Source organism: Chenopodium album, chromosome 6 (assembly GCF_948465745.1).
Source record: "Chenopodium album chromosome 6, dcCheAlbu1.1, whole genome shotgun sequence".
Lineage (NCBI taxonomy): Eukaryota > Viridiplantae > Streptophyta > Magnoliopsida > Caryophyllales > Amaranthaceae > Chenopodium > Chenopodium album.
In genome coordinates, this window is record NC_137839.1 from 14729883 (window position 1) to 14751903 (window position 22021).

At 34.4% G+C, this 22021-nt stretch overlaps 1 protein-coding gene across 2 annotated transcripts; it reads left to right on the plus strand.

The window, feature by feature from the left end:
- The first annotated feature begins 1521 nt into the window (after positions 1-1521).
- LOC145635896 (dynamin-like protein ARC5) lies at positions 1522-21285 on the plus strand. Of its 2 annotated transcripts, XM_081687269.1 has the most exons (18): positions 1522-1996; positions 3178-3342; positions 3417-3539; positions 3764-3985; positions 4591-4724; positions 4808-4900; positions 5996-6059; positions 7622-7670; positions 7780-7862; positions 8190-8347; positions 12139-12199; positions 16595-16657; positions 16792-16892; positions 18671-18728; positions 19422-19491; positions 19604-19845; positions 20710-20871; positions 20960-21285. In XM_081687269.1, the coding sequence occupies exons 1-18, from the start codon at positions 1526-1528 to the stop codon at positions 21017-21019; spliced, it is 2379 nt and encodes a 792-aa protein (XP_081543395.1). In that variant the 5' UTR covers positions 1522-1525; the 3' UTR covers positions 21020-21285. The 2 variants fall into 2 exon arrangements, with proteins under 2 accessions (XP_081543395.1, XP_081543396.1); XM_081687270.1 differs by lacking the exon at positions 16595-16657.
- The last annotated feature ends 736 nt before the right edge of the window (positions 21286-22021 follow it).

Genomic DNA, 22021 nt, shown 5'->3' on the forward strand with positions numbered 1-22021 from the left:
TTTAGGTATCGCGTTGCATATATTGTTTGGTGATGAAATTGCGAAAAAGGAAGAGCTAGTAGAGGCCGTACTAGGGCTAGGATGACGATTCCCCTCTAAAAGGAACGTTATATTAGTACCCTCGCTCCCGAACTCATTTCTGGTTTATAGACCAATTTAGGCATGGGTAAACTTATGATTTGTGCTAATTATTCCATGAACTCCACATGGAAGAAAGGCATGAACGAGGTTTATGAGTTTTTCCTAAAACTCATTGGCGACTCCTACTTGTTTCTTATAAAAAAGCGTGATGATAGAATCAATTCTAATTCAAGGTCCCCCAAATAGTAAGGAATTCAAATCCTACTACACCTTAACAAGTGTAAAGTCCTAGGCTTTTAAGCGGCCAAGGGCATTTAAGGAGAGTACCCCTTACGATGGGATCACCCTCCTTACAACATGCTTTGTTTTTATTTCTCTCTCTCTATCTATCTCTACTCTAAAATTTGCTTATGACTCCGCAATTAGAAAAGTGATACAATTAAAGAAAAACGGGAGGAATTTTAAAGGGAGGAATGTTAGGCATGTAAAAATACATAAGAAGGGGTATTCATGTAACTATACATATGCACAAACGAATGAATATTCTGGTATCATTGGATGATCAAATGGTACCACTGAATATACAATGATACTATATATGCACATAATGGTATTATATATACATTCAGTTGTACAAAATTTATGCATAAATAGTTCCGCGGAGGATTCAATGATACCCTATAAAATTCAGAGGATTAATCAACATGTGGTCCCTCATCACGTGATTTAATTCAACCAAAAAAATAGGTGGGGTCCACCAACAAGCCTCTCTCTTCCTATGTCTCTCCTTTTTTTTTTCTCTCTCAACCATATGTTTTAAAAATATTTTAATCAATGTTATGTATTTATAAATGCATAACATTCCCCCATTTACAGTCTAAGGCTGAGCAAAACTACCCGAAAAACCGAAAACCCGAAAAATCGATCCGTGACCGTTCCGAAAATTAGGGTACCCGGTCCGATAACCATAACGGTTTGGGTACCCATTCCGATAATTTGTTATCGGGTATGGTTATGAGTATCATTTTAAAATTAACGGTTACCCGATCCGATCCGATAAACATTTTTTTTTGTTTTTTTCCCTACTTAAATCTATTAATATAAATCTAAACTTTTACTTTACTTCATAATCATTTTATTATGATATTGTTTTTAATTAGTTGTAAATTATATCATAATAACTACATAATTTAAGTTTAATTATTATTATTGAATATCTTATTGGGTATCCGATAACCGATCCGAAAATCCGGGTACCCGAAATCTGGGTACCTGAACTTATCGATTCCGATTATGGGTATCACTTTTAGTGATTTTGATTGTCGGGTACCCAAACCGTTAGTACTAACGGTACAGGTACCCGTCTTCCTCGAAAAACGGAGGAAGTATTTAAAACTACAGACTACCACACGTTTACACGTGACGTGATACCTCCTTTTCCTAAATGAAGCCCTTTCCCTCAAGACAGGTTCAAAAAAGACAAAATCCAATATTTCGTATTCCTGCTACTCTGCTACAACACTCAAATTACTTTCACACACAAAATTACAACCAAGCTTTTTGCGCAACAATGGAGGAAAAAGCAGCAGCACCAGGAGTTAAAGAGAGAGAAAAAATGGAGGAACAATGGAGATTATATGAAGCATTCAATGAACTTCATGGTTTAGCACAAGAATTCTCAACCCCATTTGAAGCTCCTGCAATTCTTGTTGTGGGTCATCAAACTGATGGAAAGAGTGCTTTGGTTGAAGCTTTAATGGGGTTTCAATTTAATCATGTTGGTGGTGGGACCAAAACTCGAAGACCCATTACTCTTCACATGAAGTATAACCCTGATTGTGAATCCCCTCTTTGTTTTCTTGTCAATGATTCTGATTCTGCTGTTGTTGATCAGAAGTCTCTTGAAGCAATTCAGGTTTATTTTGGTTGTTCATTGATTTATAATTTTGTAATGTGTTGGAATTTTGGATGGCGGTGTTTTATTGTTTATATTTTGATGAGGGTTTGTCTGTGATTGGATTTTAGTGGTGGCAATTTGGGTAAGTGGGTCGTGATTGTGTTTGGTTTCGTTTTGATTTCGGGTTGTTTAATGAATTATATCATAATTTTGAACATGGAACTGGGTGTTTCCATTTTTTAGGAGGGTTTGTAGATGGACGAGTTTAGTGCATGTGTTATTCATATGGGTTTTTATTGCCTTTTGTAATGCAGTGAATTTTATGTTATAATGTACATGTTTGAAGCACAATTTCCTAAATGATTCTTATTTGTGATTGTATATGAGTTGCTTTAGTTTGGGGAGCATAATGAGAAGTTACTTTGCCGGAAGGCTTGTTGTGTAATGCCAAACTTTTCTGATAGTACGAATCGCTATGCTGCTGACATATGTGTGGAAGTGTTTTCTAAAAAATATTAGTTTTTTTTGGCTTAAATGTGAACAAATGCTAGTGCTGTTTGTTGAGATTTCAATCTTAGTAAATGCAATATAGTTTTTGTCAAAATTTATTTTTCTAGCTGCCTGAAAGCTGCATTAACTTTTCTTCATTTGTTTTGTATTTCTTTCAAGAAACAATTTACGGAGTATTTTTTTCTGTAATATTTTGTCCTTTTGAAGAGTTTATAATTGTTTGCCATGTTGTTTTCATTTCATATGTAAGCTAGTGAAGAATATGTCTGGCTTTGACACGTGTCAATCTTCACTCATGCGAGACACACCATTACCCATTTCAGTTCATACTTCATGATAGATTTTGGGGGGGATGGTATCCTGCTAATTGAAAGTATTGATATTGTTACTATGACGGGGATTAACTACTCTTGGTTGCTGTATCCTGCTTGTATATGATTGAGTTAAATCAATAGGACCCGGTTTAAGCTGTCTGTTTTCCAAAAGAAGCTATGGGATTGTGCGACTATGGGAGTCACTGCAAAATTGAATTGCTGTTTCTATGATTTTTAGTTGTTACATACTTATATATGGCTGGCTACTGCCGACTAGAGTAGCAGTTGTTGCCCTGCATCTCAGACTGTAGGATCCTGGTTTGAGGTTTTGACATATTGGTCATATGTGTAGTTCAATTATTTTTACTTTTGCAGGCATTCATTGAAGCGGAGAACATGAGGCTAGAGAGTGAGCCATGCCAGTTCTCATCTAAAGAAATAATCATTAAAGTAGAATATAAGTACTGTCCGAACCTCACCATTATAGATACTCCAGGTCTCATTGCTCCAGCTCCAGCTCGAAAGATTCATTCGTTGCAGGTCCATCATCTGGCCAATAAGAGTTAGATCTCTGTATTTTTATCAAATTGATTGGTGATGATGATCTTTGACAGGCTCAAGCTGTAGCTGTTGAGTCACTGGTTCGGGCTAAAATGCAGCACAAGGAGTACATAATATTATGCCTCGAAGACTGTAGTGATTGGAGCATTGCGACTACGAGAAGGGTAGTAATGCAAGTATGTATTAGAGGTGTTTTTTTTTTTTTTTCTTGATAACTATTATTCATTTCTTAGCAAGATCTTGTTAATGGATATCTTTCTACATTCGAGTCTTGAAGAATATTAGTGCACTGTTAAACTACTTGTGCACTGATAGGGTTTTACATCATCCATGCGAAGTACTTGACCATAATTATTGATTCTGTACTGAATAATATTCTTTGATGATAAAATGCATACAGGTTGATTCAGAGCTTTCAAGGACTGTAATTGTATCAACAAAGCTTGATACAAAAATACCACAATTTGCACGTGCTTCTGATGTTGAAGTTTTCCTCTCTCCACCAGCTTGTACCCTAGATGGTTTCATATTGGGTGACTCTCCATTTTTCACATCAGTACCTTCTGGGAGAGTGGGTTCATCCCCTGATTCTGTTTACAGATCAAATGATGAGTTTAAAAAGGTTAATATTACTATTGCTGTTATTGTTATTATATTATTATTATTAATATTATCATCTTTTTTATTTTTTTAATTTTTTGTAAAACTTTTTCAGAATGTCTGCAAATAATTTGATTTTTCTATCATTGCCTGTTGTGATATGTACAACTAAAAATGATTTTCCCCCATCCAATGATCCTGCCCTGGCACTTCTAAAGTTCTCACCTGCCAACATATAATGTTTTTCCTCACATCAACGATCACTTCTCAAGCTGATTCTGATTTGGAGTTTCATATTTAGTAGTGTGCTGTTTAAGCAGGTCCAGAAAATTGTTTCATGTATATTAAATATTTTTGTTTATTAAATCTATTTACATATAAATCTGGTTTTTAATAGTTGACATTTAATTCTATAAGTGTTTTGTATGAGCTATCCTTTATTAAGTTCCTAATTTGCCATTCATATTTTGGATGGTCCATGTGCTTTGGCCATGTTCTTGAACCAGCCAGGGTGCTTAACAAATTTCTTAGATTGTTCCACTGATTATGGAGTTCCGGAGTGGGGATGCATTCTTTTTAATAGCTCTGCTCACCTAATTTCTATGATTTGCTTACTAAACTGCATAGGCTATTAGCTTGAGAGAGGTGGAAGATATTTCTTGTTTGGAGGAGAAACTAGGAAGGACACTGTCAAAGCAAGAAAGGAGCAGAATAGGCATAAGTAGCTTGAGACTGTTTTTAGAAGAGTTGCTACAGAAGAGGTTAGTGATTTTATTGTTTAAACTCTTATCAAATTATAACTTTTAATCTTATCATCTGGTGTCTGACATTAATCTGGATACAGGTACATAAATAGTGTTCCGTTGATTATTCCACTTCTTGAGAAAGAGCATCGAAATGCAACACGGCATTTGAATGAAATTGATGAAGAATTCAGGTTAGCAGTCAATACACTTCTTGTCATTACTTGCGCCTTGAGCAGTGATCTTAGGAAATTCATTTACTGGAAATCAGGAGTTGTTGTGCTTTCTATTGGTGTTTAACCATCTTCAAGTGGTATAAAACTTCTGCTATTATTAAATTTTAAATTCCATTACAGCTCCCTTAACTAGTTTGATTTTTCTGAAGTTGCAACAAATTGTGTATCTGATTGGATAAATGTTTGTTTGTTATGTAATAGTGTTTTATTTTTCAATCTAATACATGTGCAAAGCTGTGACATGACCACACGTCAATTATAGTAGACCCCCTTTGGCATAATAGCTACACCTTTCTCCTTTTTCCATAAAGTGAAGGGAGTTGTGCAGTATGATGATTTACTAAGCAGGGTCCATTAGCAATTTCCTAGTGCCTCAAGTTTCATATGAGGCTCCTGTGGAGGACAAGGTGAGAAGTATGTCTTAAAGTCATTATTGCTGTCTTATTGTTATCCAACCACATTTAAGTTTGGATGAGACCTGTGCTGGTGGAATTGTTGTCTTTTCCTCACAGGAAAGATCCACCAGAGTCTTAGATTCTCAGAGTCTCAGCTATTTCTCATGAACCTAATACATAATACAGAGTACTGCTATTTTGTGTTGTTTTTGATGAACTACTATATGAATATAGCCTTATAGGTGGGAAGACTGACAAAGTGGTAGGTTATTGATGGCTGAATGATGCACCCTTCCTTTTATTTCCGAGCTTGGAGGACTGACAGTTCTCTGCATAGGGGCAGCTAGAGGCTAGACTTGAGCACACCTACAAAGCCCATAAAACTTAAACTAGAATGCGAGAAAACATAGAGCTTTGAGGGTGATGCAGCTCTATTATGCTCAGTGCTCCTCTACAGCACCCTAATCTGCTATTAATGACATCCCTTTGCTCATCCTAGGAGGCTGGGACCTTCTGTTTTACTGTTCCTGTCATATTTCAATATAAATATGTGATTCTATGCTATTTATATTCGTTTATGTACTCTAGCTGATCCAACATCTCATATTGGTTAATTCCTAATTTTTTTTTTTTTTTTTGGCAATTTGCTTGTATGCAGTATGTTGAATGAAGTAAATTTAAAGGAGAAAGGAAGGCACTTTCATGATCAGTTCCTTACTAAGGTTTTATGTTTATGCCATTACTTAAACCTTCCCTAATTGGTTCATTATATGTATGAATACATTAACTACTCTGATCTGGACTTTTTGATTTGCAGGAGAAATGTATAATTATGATAATTGTGTGATTAATTTTTAGTGTTATCATCATCATTTTAAGACAATATTTTGTATTAATAACAATGAGCAGTAAATTCCATTTCCTTCTGAGTTATCAGCCTTTACCATCGTTACCTTTAGTGTTCTCAGTAATTGTTTTATTCAGGCCTTTTAGAGGTAGAATAGTAAGAAATATTGAAAGAGGAATTTATGAAGCTCATGAATGGTTGAGAAAAGTAATGATGAAGAGTTCGTTGTTTTTAGACATTTCTCTCAGATAGTGAATAGCCCCCTTTACTGCCTGTTGGTGTATTAGATGTTGGTTCATACTTGTTGCATGTTATATATTTAACCTTATGGCTTTTAGATACAGTAAGCTTCCAGAGTCATGCTTTTACAATTCTGCTCTGCTCGAGTCATGATCTTTCCATCATTTTTTATCGAGGCATATTTGTTGAAGCTTAAAATTAACTTGCAAATTTCTATGCTATACTTTTTCATGATCTTGTTGCCTAATCTATTTTCACTCTTGATACCAAGAAAGTAATTCATTCCTCCAAGAGCTGTGATTTCAAACCCGATTTATCCTCTTTCTCTTGAATGTTGTAATTATATCTGGTATCTTCTAGGAATATTGTGGTCAGCGTCAGCCACATAAGAGGATGAATAATAAGCTTAAGTCCTTGACATATGACATAGATTCACTAGGACTCCTAAATCATTGCTGCTAATATTATTCATCAATTTTAACTATACCATTCTTTAGAGCCTGATCATGCTCATGTAAAGCTATTTTTTTTACGACTATATCTTCTTTTTCTTTGACCCAACTTCTGGGGTTGTTTTGACATGAATGTCTTCTTTACGATTTTTATCGAGGAAAGAAAATTTTGCGTCTAGTTTATAAATTTTCCACTCTGCAACAATAGTAAGTGGCATATTGGCTCAATGCACGAGCAATATTTTTTTTCATTTATTTTTATTAACTACTAATATTTGTGAATATTCTCTAGTTGCTGTCTGTTTTTGTGCTTTTGAACTATTTGAGTCGAGCTTTGTCTTAAATTTTTTAAGCCATTGTCATTCTTTCGTGTTGCTTGTCTTGTACAACCTAGATGGTCCTTTCAATTATGCATATTTCTTTCTCCATGCTATGCTGGGAGATTTGTTTGCAGCAACTTGTTTCATAAGTAGCATGATAGCAAATCGTCATTGCTCTAGATTGATATCAGGATCTTGAAGTAGTGCTATATATTTTTGGCAACCTTGAGCCTTTCAAGGCGGTGAATATGAACTGTTGTTGTACACATGAGAGTGTAATTATCAAAGATGCTATCAGTACAATCTTAAGAATGTAGACCAGAATGATCAACTGGAGTTGGTGAAAGTGATTCTTGTTGAAAACTTTAAATGATTTAGTTGCCACATATCATCCAGTTTGATTGTTTTACATGTATGTTTTGCAGTTATCATTGCTATTGAAAGGATCCATTGTAGCCCCACCAGATAAGTTTGGTAAGTGATGTCTAAATATTATTCTTAAAAGAAAGCTTATAAACCCAACAGCGACCTGTGCAAGGCATCATCTGAAGCTGCTGATTTGGTCATATTGTGCTGCTTTTAGGGGAGACACTCCAAGATGAAAGAGTGAATGGAGGTGCATTTACTGGTCCTGATGGTCTTCAATTTCCGCCAAAGTTAATACCTGTAAGTTAAAAGAAATTGCATGCCTATGATTTGGATTTGACTTTTTCATAGCTTTGCACGTTCCATGGAATTTCGAATAGTGTCACAGTTTCCATAGATATGGTAGTTATCTGATAGTCAGAAGGCTGGAGAAAATAATAGAACTTAGTATTATTTCTTGCTGGATTGTTTTAGCTTCTAGCCTTCTATTTGCAGCTCAAGCAGCATACTAGGTCTATTGGCAACCTTTTGCAGAGAAATGAGCTTAGGATCTGTGCGATTCATTTTAGCTTCTTCTTTGTGTTGATTGCCTTCATCCAGCTAATAAATAATTGAAGGTTTATATAGAATGCAGGAATGCGTCTCTATGGAGGTGCACAATATCATCGTGCTATGGCTGAGTTCCGATTTGTGGTAGGAGGAACTAAATGTCCCCAAATCACACGTGAAGAAATTGTTAATGCCTGTGGGGTCGAAGATATTCATGATGGAACAAACTATTCAAGGTATTTATATTTTTCTTAAATTATAAAAATGTATTATTTAAATGCAATGTTAACTTTAATTTGACCACTTACCTCTATTTTCTCAAACTATTTACGTTATTTACTTTCCTCCTTTAATAGAACAATCATGCTTGGAGTTCATTTCTATGATTTTATTTAAAATTGAAGTCTATGTATCTCCTCCGGTTTAAATTGTGATGTTTTTCTTAGTTGTCATTTTTTTTAATTTATTTTTTGTTTTCTTCCGAGGTAGGATATGTTTAGTTCACCTTATTTTTAATTAATTTATATCAGATTAGAAAAAAATTAGAGCAGATGAGAAAATTAAGTTTTGACATACTTAGGGCATGTTTACATTTATTGTACTGAATTGAACTGAACTATTGGAGCTGAACTGAATAGAACTGATTGGAGCTGAACTTGAATTGAACTGTGCTGAAATGAATATTTTATGAGAGAGGGAAATTAAGAGCTGAACTGAACTAAACTGAACTAAACTGAACTGAACTGATTAGAGCTGAAGTGAACTGAACTGATTGGAGCTGAACTAAACTGAAATTAAGTAAATGTGGACACACCCTTAATCACTTTATGTGCAATTTTATATCACTAGATATTTTTAAGTTTATAAAAAAAAAAAAATATATTAATTAAATACTCATTATTACAAACTTAACAAGATCTCCTTTGATGTATTTTTTTCCTAATACATTAGCGTACATATAAGGCCAAAATTTAGTTAAATAAGACAATTAGATCAGATTGACAAAAATAAGGTGAACTAAACGGGCCCTTAGTTTGTATACTCTATGAAGGAGCTTAGGATTGATTCATTCCTATCTAAGCAATATTTACTTTTCTTTAAATATCATACTAGATCAAAGTTAATTTTTTTGGCAAAATTTATCAAAAAGAACCTTTGTGACCCGATTTCAAATATAAATTGCAGAAAAGAACCTTTTAAAAAATGAAGCCATGAACGACCAATCTCGGATTATGTTATTGAATTCTTGAGACATTATTATTGAAATATGAAATCCTTAAAGATTTTTGTTTCGTAATTATGCAAATCAAGACAATTTGGATGATTTTTATAAGCCAAAAAGGTCCAAAAATTGCGAAAACTAGTGCAAAATTATGGCAAGTTGTACTGTGACATGTCACTACGTATCGCATTGCGGTACAAAACACTGTGTCACAATAAAAGTATCGAGGCACGGTACAAAGTGCCGTACAACGATATAATACGCCATGGTGTGACACTTATTTCCAACTCCAAAACTCAATCTTCCCTTTTTTTTTAATTTCTTTTTCTCAAAAATTTTCGTTTCTTTCCTTTCTTCCTTTTTTCATATTTGGGGTAGTTTTTAAACTTTCCTCCCTAATTTCTTTTATTTATAGAGGATTTAAAAATTTCCTTCTTTAAATTTCTTTTTGGGGAACTTTCAATTTAACACTTTCTTCATTTTAATTCTATTTAAGGAAGCTTTAAAACTTGCTCCATTTTTTATTTCTTTTTTTCTCTTTGGGGATGTTTTAAAACTTGCTCCATTTTGGGAATATTTCAAAACCGCCCATACAATTTCATTCCATTTTTGGTGTATTTTCTTTTTCACAATTTTATTCCATTTTTGGTTTATTTTCTTTTTTGGAAGAAAGTCGGTACCTTTCACTTAGGATAAAAAATTGCGGCATTTTTTTGCATTGACTATACTATACACAATCACACACAAACAATCACAGTTGCATACACTAATGCTTACGATAAATGAACAATATATAAATAAACTTACATAATGTGAATTGAGTCAATAAAATACTACCTCCGTTCTATTAACATTGCAACAATGGACTTTTTGCACTATTCATTACTCTTGTTTGACCATATAATATGATTTATACGTAAAGCAAAATATAGTCATGTGGGATCTTGTTGGATTTGTCTCATAAAATACTTTCACAATATCAACTTTTTATAATTTTTATTCTTACACAATTATGGATATTTAGCATATAAAATATGCTTTGGGATGTGTAATTTCATCCTTGTTGTAATATTAATAGAACGGAGGAAGTATACAAGTAGTCATAGTCATAATCATAGTCATCACAGTACAAAGTGAAATCCCTCGGTAAAAAAAATTTGAGGCTATGAAATCTGAGTATAAGGATGTCTCCCGGCTATTACGACATGTCATCTGACGCCGCAACTTGACGAGACAGTACTTGCAAGCGCCAGTAGTTTCATCACGTCCTCACGAGGAAGCTATGAACAAAAATATCAAGTCGGTGACATACAACAGTAAGTAAAACAAACAGAACATCACTCGAAAAACTTACCAGATCCATAATCTTTGGATAGGAATCCTAGGCGTGTCTATGGTCCTCTAGAGCCTCCAAAAGATGCTCTTCAATCTACGTTGGGTCAAAGTTCGTCGTCGATTCCTGTGCATCAAACGATGCCTCAGCCACGGTGCATAATCCTTGGTAGCTGTTGTCTCAGCAGTTTGGAGTTGATGATACACAGTTTGCGGGTTGGTTAGAGCCGACCATTGCAATGACTACTGCTGGAGGTGTAGAGTTGGGCATGGACGCAACTCTATGCACTCGAATGATGTAGGGGATCTTTGGTGTGTCACTTCCTCGTCTGAGTTAGGCGGACTCGGATTTCATAGCTGTTAACTTGTTGAAGTCATTATGAGATTTTTTATCGAGGGATTTCATTTTTGTACTGTGATGGCTTGACACATGACTATGATTACTTGTACATTATATTGACTCGATTCACATTATGTACGTTCATTAATTTATTGTTCATTTATCGTATGCATTAGTGTTTGCAAGTGTGACTATTTGTGTGTGATTGTGTATAGTCAACGCAAAAAATTTCCGTATTTTTTTTTTATCATAAGTGGAGGGTTTTGACTTTCTCTTGAAAAAGAAAAAACATAAAAAAATGGAATAAAATTGTATGGACAGTTTTGAAATTTCCCTTAAAGGAAAAACAAAAAAATGGAGCAAGTTTTGAAAATTCCCCAAAGAGAAAAAAAGAACAAAAAGTGGAGCAAGTTTTGAAACTTCCCCAAAAAGAAATAAAAATGAGGAAAGTGCTAAATCAAAAATTCCCCGGAAAGTTAAAGAAGGAAATTTAAAAATTCCTCATAAATAAAAGGAGGAAAGTTTAAAACTTTCCCTAAAAATTTTTAAAAAAGGAAGAAAGAAAAGAAACGAATTTTGTTTAGAAAAAGAAATACAAAAAAAAAAAGGGAAGATTGAGTTTTTGAGTCAGAAAGAAGTGTCGTGGTGTATTGTACCGTTGTACGGTACTTTTGTAGGACCTTTTGCTAGATTCCAAGCATTAACTTCATCTTTATTATATTTACTTATACGCGTCCTGCCTTGGTTATAAAAAGCACACCCAAAACGAACTTAGGCCTTGGGCGAAACTAGGCGGCAAGAGAAATACCTCTGAAGAGCTAAAGTGAAGTGAGCTACAACATGCACAAAGAGGCATGCACGTTCAGCTGCCTTCGTCACAATAGTGCATGGTAGAATACCTTCTGCGGCCTCGAATAAGGTGAAGATATTAGGGGCTAAAAGTTGGTATTGGGTGGTCTATATTTGTATTGGAATCTTTACAAGTGTATGCTCTGCTTATTTGATAATTATTACAAGTATGCATAAAAATAGCACATGTATAGCATAACTATTAACAGCTGCACATGGTGTTGCATGTAACAGAATGAGGTTGTGTGTTCATCACGGTTTGTTTATGCTTAACCCCTTTACAGGACAGCTTGCGTGATAGCTGTTTCCAAGGCTCGTGACACTTTTGAACCTTTTCTTCATCAGGTAAATGCTAATTATGACTTAGAATGTTTCCAGTGCTGTGATGTAAAAGTTCATTTTGCCTCAAGGGAGTAGATAACTGGCAAAGCATCCGGTGGGGCTTCTTTATGAAAAAAAAAAAAAAAAAAAGGGGAGGGGGGTGGGGGGGCTGCTTTGCATTTAAGATTTATCCCTTTGTCCTGTAAATTTTATAAATATTCTTATGTTAGCTAGCAATTCCAACAAATTCATAGCAAACGATTATTGAAATAGAGGATTAGAAAATTAAAATCTACCAAATCTATGATTCCTCAATCCAAGTATTCTATCCAGATAAGAGCCGAAATTTTCGAAGCAATGATTTATGATTAATAGGGTCCCCCTTTATTCTTGTTTCTATTAATACAGTACAATGAATTTGTGGGACAGATGCGCGAGTGAAAAGTGGAATTAGAAAATAAGTAAATGAGACTAAAAGTTGCATAAGAAAATGTTCTATATAGTTCAATAACAGGTAATGTGCCCGTCAAAAAAAAAAAAAAAAAAAAAAAAAAAAAAAAAAAAAAAAAAAAAAAAAAAAAGAAAACAGATAATGTGTAATGGATTGATGTGTGTTGTGGTGGCAGTGTGACACCTAGACACATATCAGAGACCCCAGCATGATTTTCTGGGTTTCTTTTTATTCATGTGTATCTTTTGCTTATTTTTAAAAATTTTGATTTTCTTTTTTATTCCTCGTTTTATCTATTGTAAACGTTTTAAAACTGATTTAGGTTTTGAGGAAAAGAGATGTCTTGATTATTTTATGTTTGTTTGATAAGAAAATAATTCTCATTGAATACTAAACATGGGCAACGGGCCGTGCCGTGCCGCGGTGGGGGCCGTGCCGTACCGGCTCCACGGCGGGGCACGGCACACGTGCCTTGCACGGCCGTGCCGGGCTGCGAGCCAAATCGTGCCACCCTTTTTATTTATTTATTTTTTTTAATAAATGAAAAAAAAAACGATATATATTTTTTTTAGTACAACTTAATATATGTGATTAATTTATGTTTATGTTAATGTTAATGTTAATATAATTTGTTTACATTTCTTGAACAACTTTATTTTAATTTAGGTTATATAAATTATTTATCTAATTAATAATTATGTTTAAGTTTATATAAACAAATAAAAACAATTTTATTAATTTAGCAAAAAACAACAATGCATATAATAAAAAAAAATACGAGTGCGATAATCCGAAAACACAAAAAATTGAAGAATAACTTATTTTATTATATGACGGTAGCCGGTACGAATGTACGATAATTTAATAATACAAAATAATTAATGATAATTAAAAATCGTACAATAGTGTACAATAGTGCAGTGTCGTGCCGTGCCCGGACGTGCCGGCGGGTCGTGCCGTGCCGACGGGTCGTGCCAGTGTGCGGCCCACGTGCCGGCCACCGTGCTACGTGTCGTGCCCGTGCCGATTTCCAAAAAAGTGTTCACAACACGGCCCACAGGACGGCCCACGGCCCACAGGTGGGCCGCCGTGCCGTGCCGTGCCGGAGTCGTGCCGGGCCCGTGCCGCCCGCGTGCCGGCACGGCCCGTGCCCATGTTTATTGAATACCAAAGAAAAAAAAAACAGGAAAACAAGTACACAAACTTGAGCAGTAGAACTTAACCACAAATTGTAGCAAATTGAAAACTGAACTTAGCTCACAAAACAACAGAATTGAACACCACTACCCAATGAGAGACTACATTTACCAATTATTCCCATGAGAATTAACCAAAAAAAGACTCCTTAGTCCTTACCATGGAAAATCATTTTATGCTTGTCAATTTTAAAGCACCACCATAATGGGGAAATAAAAAAAAAAAGTGCCACAAATCTGTATGCCGTTTTGCATTATTAACTCCATAGTCCGTATAATATAAATAGGATTAATCCAGTGTATCCCAACCAAATCAAATAGCCTATTCATTGCAAACAAAGTAAATACAGTTAGTTCCCTATCCGTAGTCTTGGTGCCCCATACATTCTGTACCCAAATAAAATCTATCACCTACTTTGGGATCTTAGCTGTGGAAGAAATGAGAATATTGCGTTTCTTGATGGTGGTGGTGAAATGAAAGACAAATAGAAGGTCCTGTCAAATCAGCCATCCATAGTCTCATATCTCACTATATGTGTCTGTTAAAGAAATAGATTAAAAGTTCATAACAAGATATTAAGCTTCCCCTACACCAAATTTCGGATATTCTAGGAAACTTCATCACTCTTTCTTACCCAAAAGAAAGATTTAGGCATCTGATGTCTAGGGAACAATCTGCGAAGGGAATGCAAAAGGATATGAATCTCCGTCCTTGCAAATAATGCTCCTAATGAACAATGAGCTAAATCACCCATCTTGTGTTATCTAAATGACCACTTAGGATTTTAAGTTCGACTCCTTATGATTTTAGGGCAACTATCTATTACATGGTAACGACTCAAATCTCAAGTTCCTTAATGTGAGAACCCCAACTGTACTTGATCTACTACGCTTCCAATTCTCTCTTTCAATGCAAAGCTTGCTCAAAGCCTATTAAGAGTTCACACAAACTTTCAACCCCAAAATACAACTTTTTAGAAAGATACTTTATGTATGATAAGATTAAGATTAAGACTTATGTGGAACTGACACATAAATACTTAGAGTTAAAAAGTTTTATAGGAGTAAAACAAGTCATAAACAACATTGTAGGTTGAGGAGAATTCTAGATTTTGTTTTACACAACACAAAATGTCTTTAGCCAATTTTAAATGGCCCAAGATTAATATAACGCAACGCATATTTATAATGTAGAAGATTCCCATCTCAACGATCATAAAATAATGGAACGACCTATCATAGGAAGTATTGTAGACACATAAATTTTATGAGTGTTTTACATTAAATTAAATAAATTAATTTGGGTTAAATCATGTTTATGATCCATTTTAATTATTTTTGGCCCACCCAAATAATTAATCCGAATTAATCAAATACAATTCGAGTTATAAAATAAATCAAATGAACCAGGTTAAAAGACTTCCAAGTCATTAATTGGGCCAAGCCCAAACCTACTTAGTCCACTCAAGGGTTCTCATCTCCTATAAATACACCATTCCTCCATCAGCTCAAGGGATCCAGAAATCATTATTTCAAGAGCTCATAAAACTCAAGCGGAATTCTCTCAGAAGTAAGTCAACAATCACATCAAACTCGTGTCGACTTGTTCAAATACACTCAAACACATTTGAACGGGATCAAGCTTCATAAGCCCTCGTTCAGGTGTATTCAAACAAAACCCTTGAATACAGGTTGACATCATCAAACGTCACCCTGCGTTCAAACTCAAGTCGACGTCATCATACGTCAACCTACAGGTGTCACATACGTGTCATCGTCAAGCTGCGAAATAGAATCACAGGACTTAGTTTATTTTATTATAAACTGTTATACAGAGATTGTACCCAAAATTCATATATTAATCTAAATTCATTTGTTACTTTATTTCCCGTCTTTATTCATTTTGGACTCGAAATTTGTGTAAACAAGTATATCTTAAATAGATAACTAGCTGGTCTATTATGAAGAAATTTTGAATTACCTTAACGTTTTAATTGACATGTCATCCCTTTGTTGTAAATTAAACTTTTGATGTCTCAGCTAATAAGATGGCAAGATCAATTTGTTGTAAATTGAAACATTATCTTGTAGGCATGAGTCGTTAAGTGGTAGCAATACATACATATTCATAGGAGCATAAATGGGCTATTGTAAAAAAATTTATAAGACAAAATTTGGTGATTGAGCGTAAGAGTATTGATATCACAATCATATCATGTTTTATTATCAAATGATCATGGTTGATTTGCTATAGCTAATGTTATAAGGGTATGGATTGCATTTTGAGCCTTTTCGACGACAACATTTAAGGGTCAAATTGCATGATGTGTTGTTCATTCTTTATATTGCTAGATTAATTGTTGATTTGTTGTTGATAATTTGTGGAGATTGTCTCATTTTTTTTATCGGTCATCTATATATTCTGTTGTATCCTACTCCCTCCGTATTTTATTACTTGCTCCACTTTTCTTTTGCGATCGTATTTTACTACTTGCTCCATTTCCTTTTTTGGAAACATTTCACAATATTTTTCTAATCTTTTCTTTTTTAATGGACCCCCCAACTATCCTACTTTAATGTTTCCATATTCTTTCTCCTCCCAACTATCATACTTTATTCTTCCTTCATATTTTATTACTTTCTACTATTTCTCCTAAAACTCCGCGCATTGAGAAATGGAGTAATACACTAGCATTGCTAGACTTTGGTTTTAAATAAGATTAGTTTTTGATCTCTTAGATCTCAAGGAATTTTATATTTTTTTTCTTGCAGTTGGGCCACAGGCTCTTGCACATTCTCAAGAGATTGCTTCCTATATGTATCTACCTTCTACAGGTATTGTTTCTTTGATGTAATTATGTAATGGTTTATGATGCTCTAGCAATTTTGTCTTGATGAGTCGTGGTTTTTTTTGTTTTTTTTTTTTTCATTTGTAGCACCAATAGAATTAATGGAACTTCACTTTGCAGAAAGATGGTGAATATTTAAGCCGCAATGATGTATTTCTGGGTCGTGTTGATTCAGCCTTTAACAGTTTTGCAGAATCGACTGAAAGATCATGCCGAGAAAAGTAAGCATCCATTTGTGTCTTAAACCAATAATACAATATTAATTGCTAATTCTTTTTCTCTCATTTGAGATCTTTAAGACAATGGTCTAATATATTGTTTCCGACTTTCAGACATACCTTTTGTCCTCTGTTTCTTCTTCCTACTTATGCTTATCCCCTAGTTGGTAGGGCCACACTTTTTTTTTGTTTTCGTTGTTTAGTTAATTGAATTACAAAGGGAATAGATGTTGCGAAGTATATCAAGGCTGAGAACTGTGAATAGGCGTCAATGGATATGTTTTTCTTATGTCACCTCTGTCCTGGGAGAAAGTGTTGACACTTGATTAGGAGATTGCAACTTTGTTGGCGTTGTTCTGAGCAATAATTAAAGATTATCCCTGTCATTGTAGTTAGAAGAAATATAATTTCACTATGATGTCATCGTAGTTGCATGTTTATTCAATTAAAGAGGTGTGGTGTTATGTTTTTCTCTTTCTATATAGCCTCTAGTTAGGACAACATAATTTTAATGTTAAAGATATTTTGTGTATTGGCCTTGACTTTGCAATACCTGCAAGGCTCTAAAATAATGGTTACTCCCTCTGTTTTTTTTTTTTTAATTTTTTTTTAAGTGCCCCACTTCCCAAAAGTGGCCATTTTTTTTAAGTGCCCTATTTTCAAATTTAGAAACTCTACTCACATTATATATTATTTCTCTCTCTCTTTCTTTTGACCCCGCTATCAGTTTATAATATATCTCTCTTTCACATTACCCAGTGGCCCCCCATTCATATTTTTTCCTCTTACTTTTCAAAATGATTTATTCCTAAACACACTTAAATTATACTACCACCGTTTTTTTTAGTTGACACGTATTCCTATTTAAGAAGTTTTTTTTAGTTGACACGTTTCCTTTTGGGAAAAGTTTTTTACCTTGTATTTTCAAGCTACCCCACTTGCTTTATGATTCTCTCACTCTCTCTCCTCTCCTTAATATATGTGCCTAAATCAAACGTGTCAACTAAATAGAAACGGAGGAAGTATATTACTTTGCTCTTTTGTCTAAAACTCCGCACACACCACAATGGGGCGCTTAAAAAAAACAGTAGGAGTAATATTTATCAATTATTTAAAATTTGGTTTTTAGGTGGGCAATTCTTGGGTTTAGAAGATCTTATGCATAGAAATTTCTTTAGCATTATTAGTTGAGAAACCACTTTTAATGTTCTTTTGTCTTTTCATTTGATTGATGACATGCTTCCTTTGATTTTTCATACATGCATTGTTTCGATATTTCGCTTGCTAACGCGCAAATTTGACCCTTGGTAACTAAATTGAGATTAATCAAACAGTAACTAAATTGAAAATGTGGTCAAATTTAGTATATGAATAGCTTAAAAAGTCAAAAGGATGCATGAAGGAGTAGGTATGCATTAACATTCAAGGCATCATACTTAGTTTCTAAATCTGCTACAGCAATTAGCATGATGAAGTTTGTGCTGCCTCAATCAAGAAATTGACTTGACACTCATGCTGAGTTTTCACCAATATACCCCTCTTGTTTGGAAATCTATTTAAATTAAAATTGTTTTGAGGGCCAATGAACTAGCATCTATGCTTCTGAGCTGTTAAATTGATTGGAGAAATGTGAAATTTATGGTCATCTCCTGTCAAATTTGATGATGATATAACTCTCCTAAGAATAATGTGCTCATGTGCATGTTAGTTGTTTAATGCTAGTGCATTGAAAACCAATGTCACCGAAGTCTTATTTTTGCTTAATTTTCTGTTGTCAATAGGTGTATGGAAGATCTGGTGAGCACAACCCGCTATGTTTCTTGGTCTCTTCATAACAAGGTAATATGATCATGAACTAGTAATTTTGTGTTATGCAGAAACAGACCCCAATTTTAATAGTTGTTGAATTAAATTAATCTAAATGCTTCAGATGGAGTAGACATCTTCTCAGCTGAGATTATACTATGAAAGGAACAAGTGTTGAGGTTTGTAGTGTAAATGAGGTGGAATGATAAATGAAATTGTGCTTTATATTGACAGGCTTATTATACCTTAATGAGCGAAGAGCTATACACATAGTCAAATTGTTGAAATGTGTCACAGGATTGATTGTTACAAAGAACTTCGATAATTAACGTGTAGTATGTTGTTATAGATTATTACAAAGTTCAGATAGAAACTTTTGGTCTGACTTGTTTTAGCATTGAAGAAATTAATTTATTGATTTTATTCTTTATAATGTGGTGTTTTTATTGCTGGATTAGGTTCATAGTTTCACATATATGATGCCATACTCGTAAGCATTGTCTCTTACTTCTGTCATCCCATTACTTGAGAGAACATATCCAATGTAATGAAAGGAGTAGATCAAGTTAAATACAAAGTCTTCCAATGAATTTATCTATTGAACAGAGTTCTTCAAGTTACAGTGATTAGTGTTGAAGGATATTTTTTTTTTTTTTCTTTTTCACAAGCTGCTCCTAGGTTTTATTGTCAATTCATGAGATTTTTAAATCTTGGCATAATCTGCAGAATCGGGCTGGTTTACGTCATTTTCTGGATTCTTTTGGTGCAAGTGCGACAGATGCTTCCGTTCTTGGTGGTAATTAGTGTAATCCTGGTTTTAAGTTTCCAGGAATTCTGGCTCTCCTACTGGTGATTCATTTTAGGTTTGACTCCCTTATTAAAGACCATTTCTCTTGATTTTTCTCTAGATTCAACACCAAAAGAAAAGCCAGAGAACTCGCCCAAAATGGCAGCAAAATCAAGTCACTTGCCCTCAGGTATGGACTCCAATGGGTCTGCCCAGCTTACAGAAACAAGATTGGCTGACCTGCTGGATAACACCCTCTGGAACCGGAGACTTGCTCCTTCATCTGAGAGAATTGTCTATGCTCTAGTACAGCAAATATTTCACGGGATAAAAGAGTACTTTTTGGCATCTGCAGAGTTAAAGGTTTGTGTCCTTTTTCAACATTTTCATATCGTCTTATTGCACCTTTTAAATTTGCTCTTTTTCTAATAGAAGGTGGGATATTTACCCTTTCCTATCAACAGATAAGAGTCTCATGACTATTATGGTTTTTTTTATAAAGCATTTTACCAATAAGGTACCCTATAATTATTGATTATATGAATTTCATTGGAAACAAATTTCACATGAAAATGGTAAACTTTGTATTTGGGCCTATTTTCACTTGTTTTTTACTTGATGAAGTTTATTTTTACTGTTTATAGATAAAAACTGATATTTGTCATTTTTCTAATGTTTTTATTAAATATCGTGACTGAAAACTAATGCTTGCTGATTAGAAAACCTTTTACTGAAGACTAGTATTGCAAAAAAGAAAAACAGAGCCTTGCCTTACTATCTTTAAATTGCCCATAGATGAACATGTGTAATAATAATTTCTTAACTTTGGACTCAAATTTAGGTTGACAGAAATTTGATTTTCTGTATTTAAGATGATAAAAAAGAAGGAATATGATATTTGTGTTTGAAATGATTCTATAACTCTTCTAATGAATTGCCCATGGATGAACATGTGTTATAATAATTTCTTAACTTTGGACTCAAATTTAGGTTGACAGAAATTTGATTTTCTGTATTTGAGATGATAAAAAAGAAGGAATATGATATTTGTGTCTGAAATGATTTTATAACTCTTCTAATGAATTATACTGATAGGCGTTCATGGTGCAGTATAACCTTAACACAACTGCAAATTTATGGCTTGGCATTTTCCCAAACGAACCTCACTTTAATTTAAACCAAACTGCACCAATCTGAATATACTGACAAGCTGCTCTGCATTTGTAGTTCAACTGCTTTTTGTTAATGCCAATAGTAGACAAGCTACCTGAACGTTTGCGTGAAGACCTGTCTAAGTTTGAAGATAATGTTGATAGCATGTTTGACGTTGCTAGTTTGAGAAGCTCTTTGGACCAGCGCAAACGGGACATGGAGATTGAACTGAAACGAGTAACACCTGAAGCTTTTTTGTGATTATTCTGGTCTTGCCATTTGGATTTTTGATAAGCTGATGAAGTTGTTCTGTTTTGTGATGCAGATTCAGAAGCTTAGAGACAAATTTAAACAACTTCACACGCAGCTGTACCGCGAAACATAGTCTGAGTCATAGATTTCTATTGATGCAATTATTCTTTGGTGCTCAAATGCAGATGCACGGTCTTTAAAGTTGTACTGAAATGCCATGGTAGTGACCATAGTAGTGTTCTGATTCCTTGCTCGATTGAAAAGAGTGACTAAATGATCGTTGTTGTATAAATAAAAACATACAAAATCTTCTTAACTGGAGTGATGCATCCTCTTTTTTGGTAATGAAATTTTATGTTATCAAAATCCAAAGTGTAGTAGAACACAACAGTGAAATCAACGAAAAAGCCTGAGATAATCAAATTTTATAACATATGGTCCTAACTTGACCTCATTTGACCCTTTGGTTAGACACTTGTTTTTTCAAGGCTACAAAATAATAGCAACCAACAAAGCCTTATTTTAGTTATTTATTTGAGTGTTTAGAGAGCCACAAGGGCAGAGGTGAGGATCGATCCTATGACATACCCATTTGAGCTATTCCTCACTCTCCTTGTTTCAGTTATTTACTCTTCCTTTGCACCTTTTTCTTGGGTTGTTCTACACATTACTCATGAGGTATTGGCTTTTCTCAGCAGTACCCCTTTGAATTTGGACTTCCACTGTTGCACATGGTACTCTCTTAGTTCAAATAGAAATCACGTAGTGTCCTCTGTCTAACAGAGGCGGTTTAAGGAGGTGATAGTGGTAATTCATATCTGGTGGTTATGGCGGTTAGTTGGTTAGAATTGCTTTACACGAAAACTAATCGGTTAACGTCTAGATAACAAGAGTACCACATAGTTCCTAATTGTATCTGAGGGATAACACGTTGAATTTTGAGTTTGAAGAGGTGTAACATAGATAAAGTCAATAACCCAGGATATTGTATTCAAAAACTGTTTTCTCTTTAATATAGAAATATCATCATTACATTGAGAGTCTTAGGGCCAGGAGCTTTTTGATGTTTAATGCAATCGCGGCCTTGAGCCCAATGATACATGCCTCATACTTTGCAGCATTGTTGGTTGCTTCA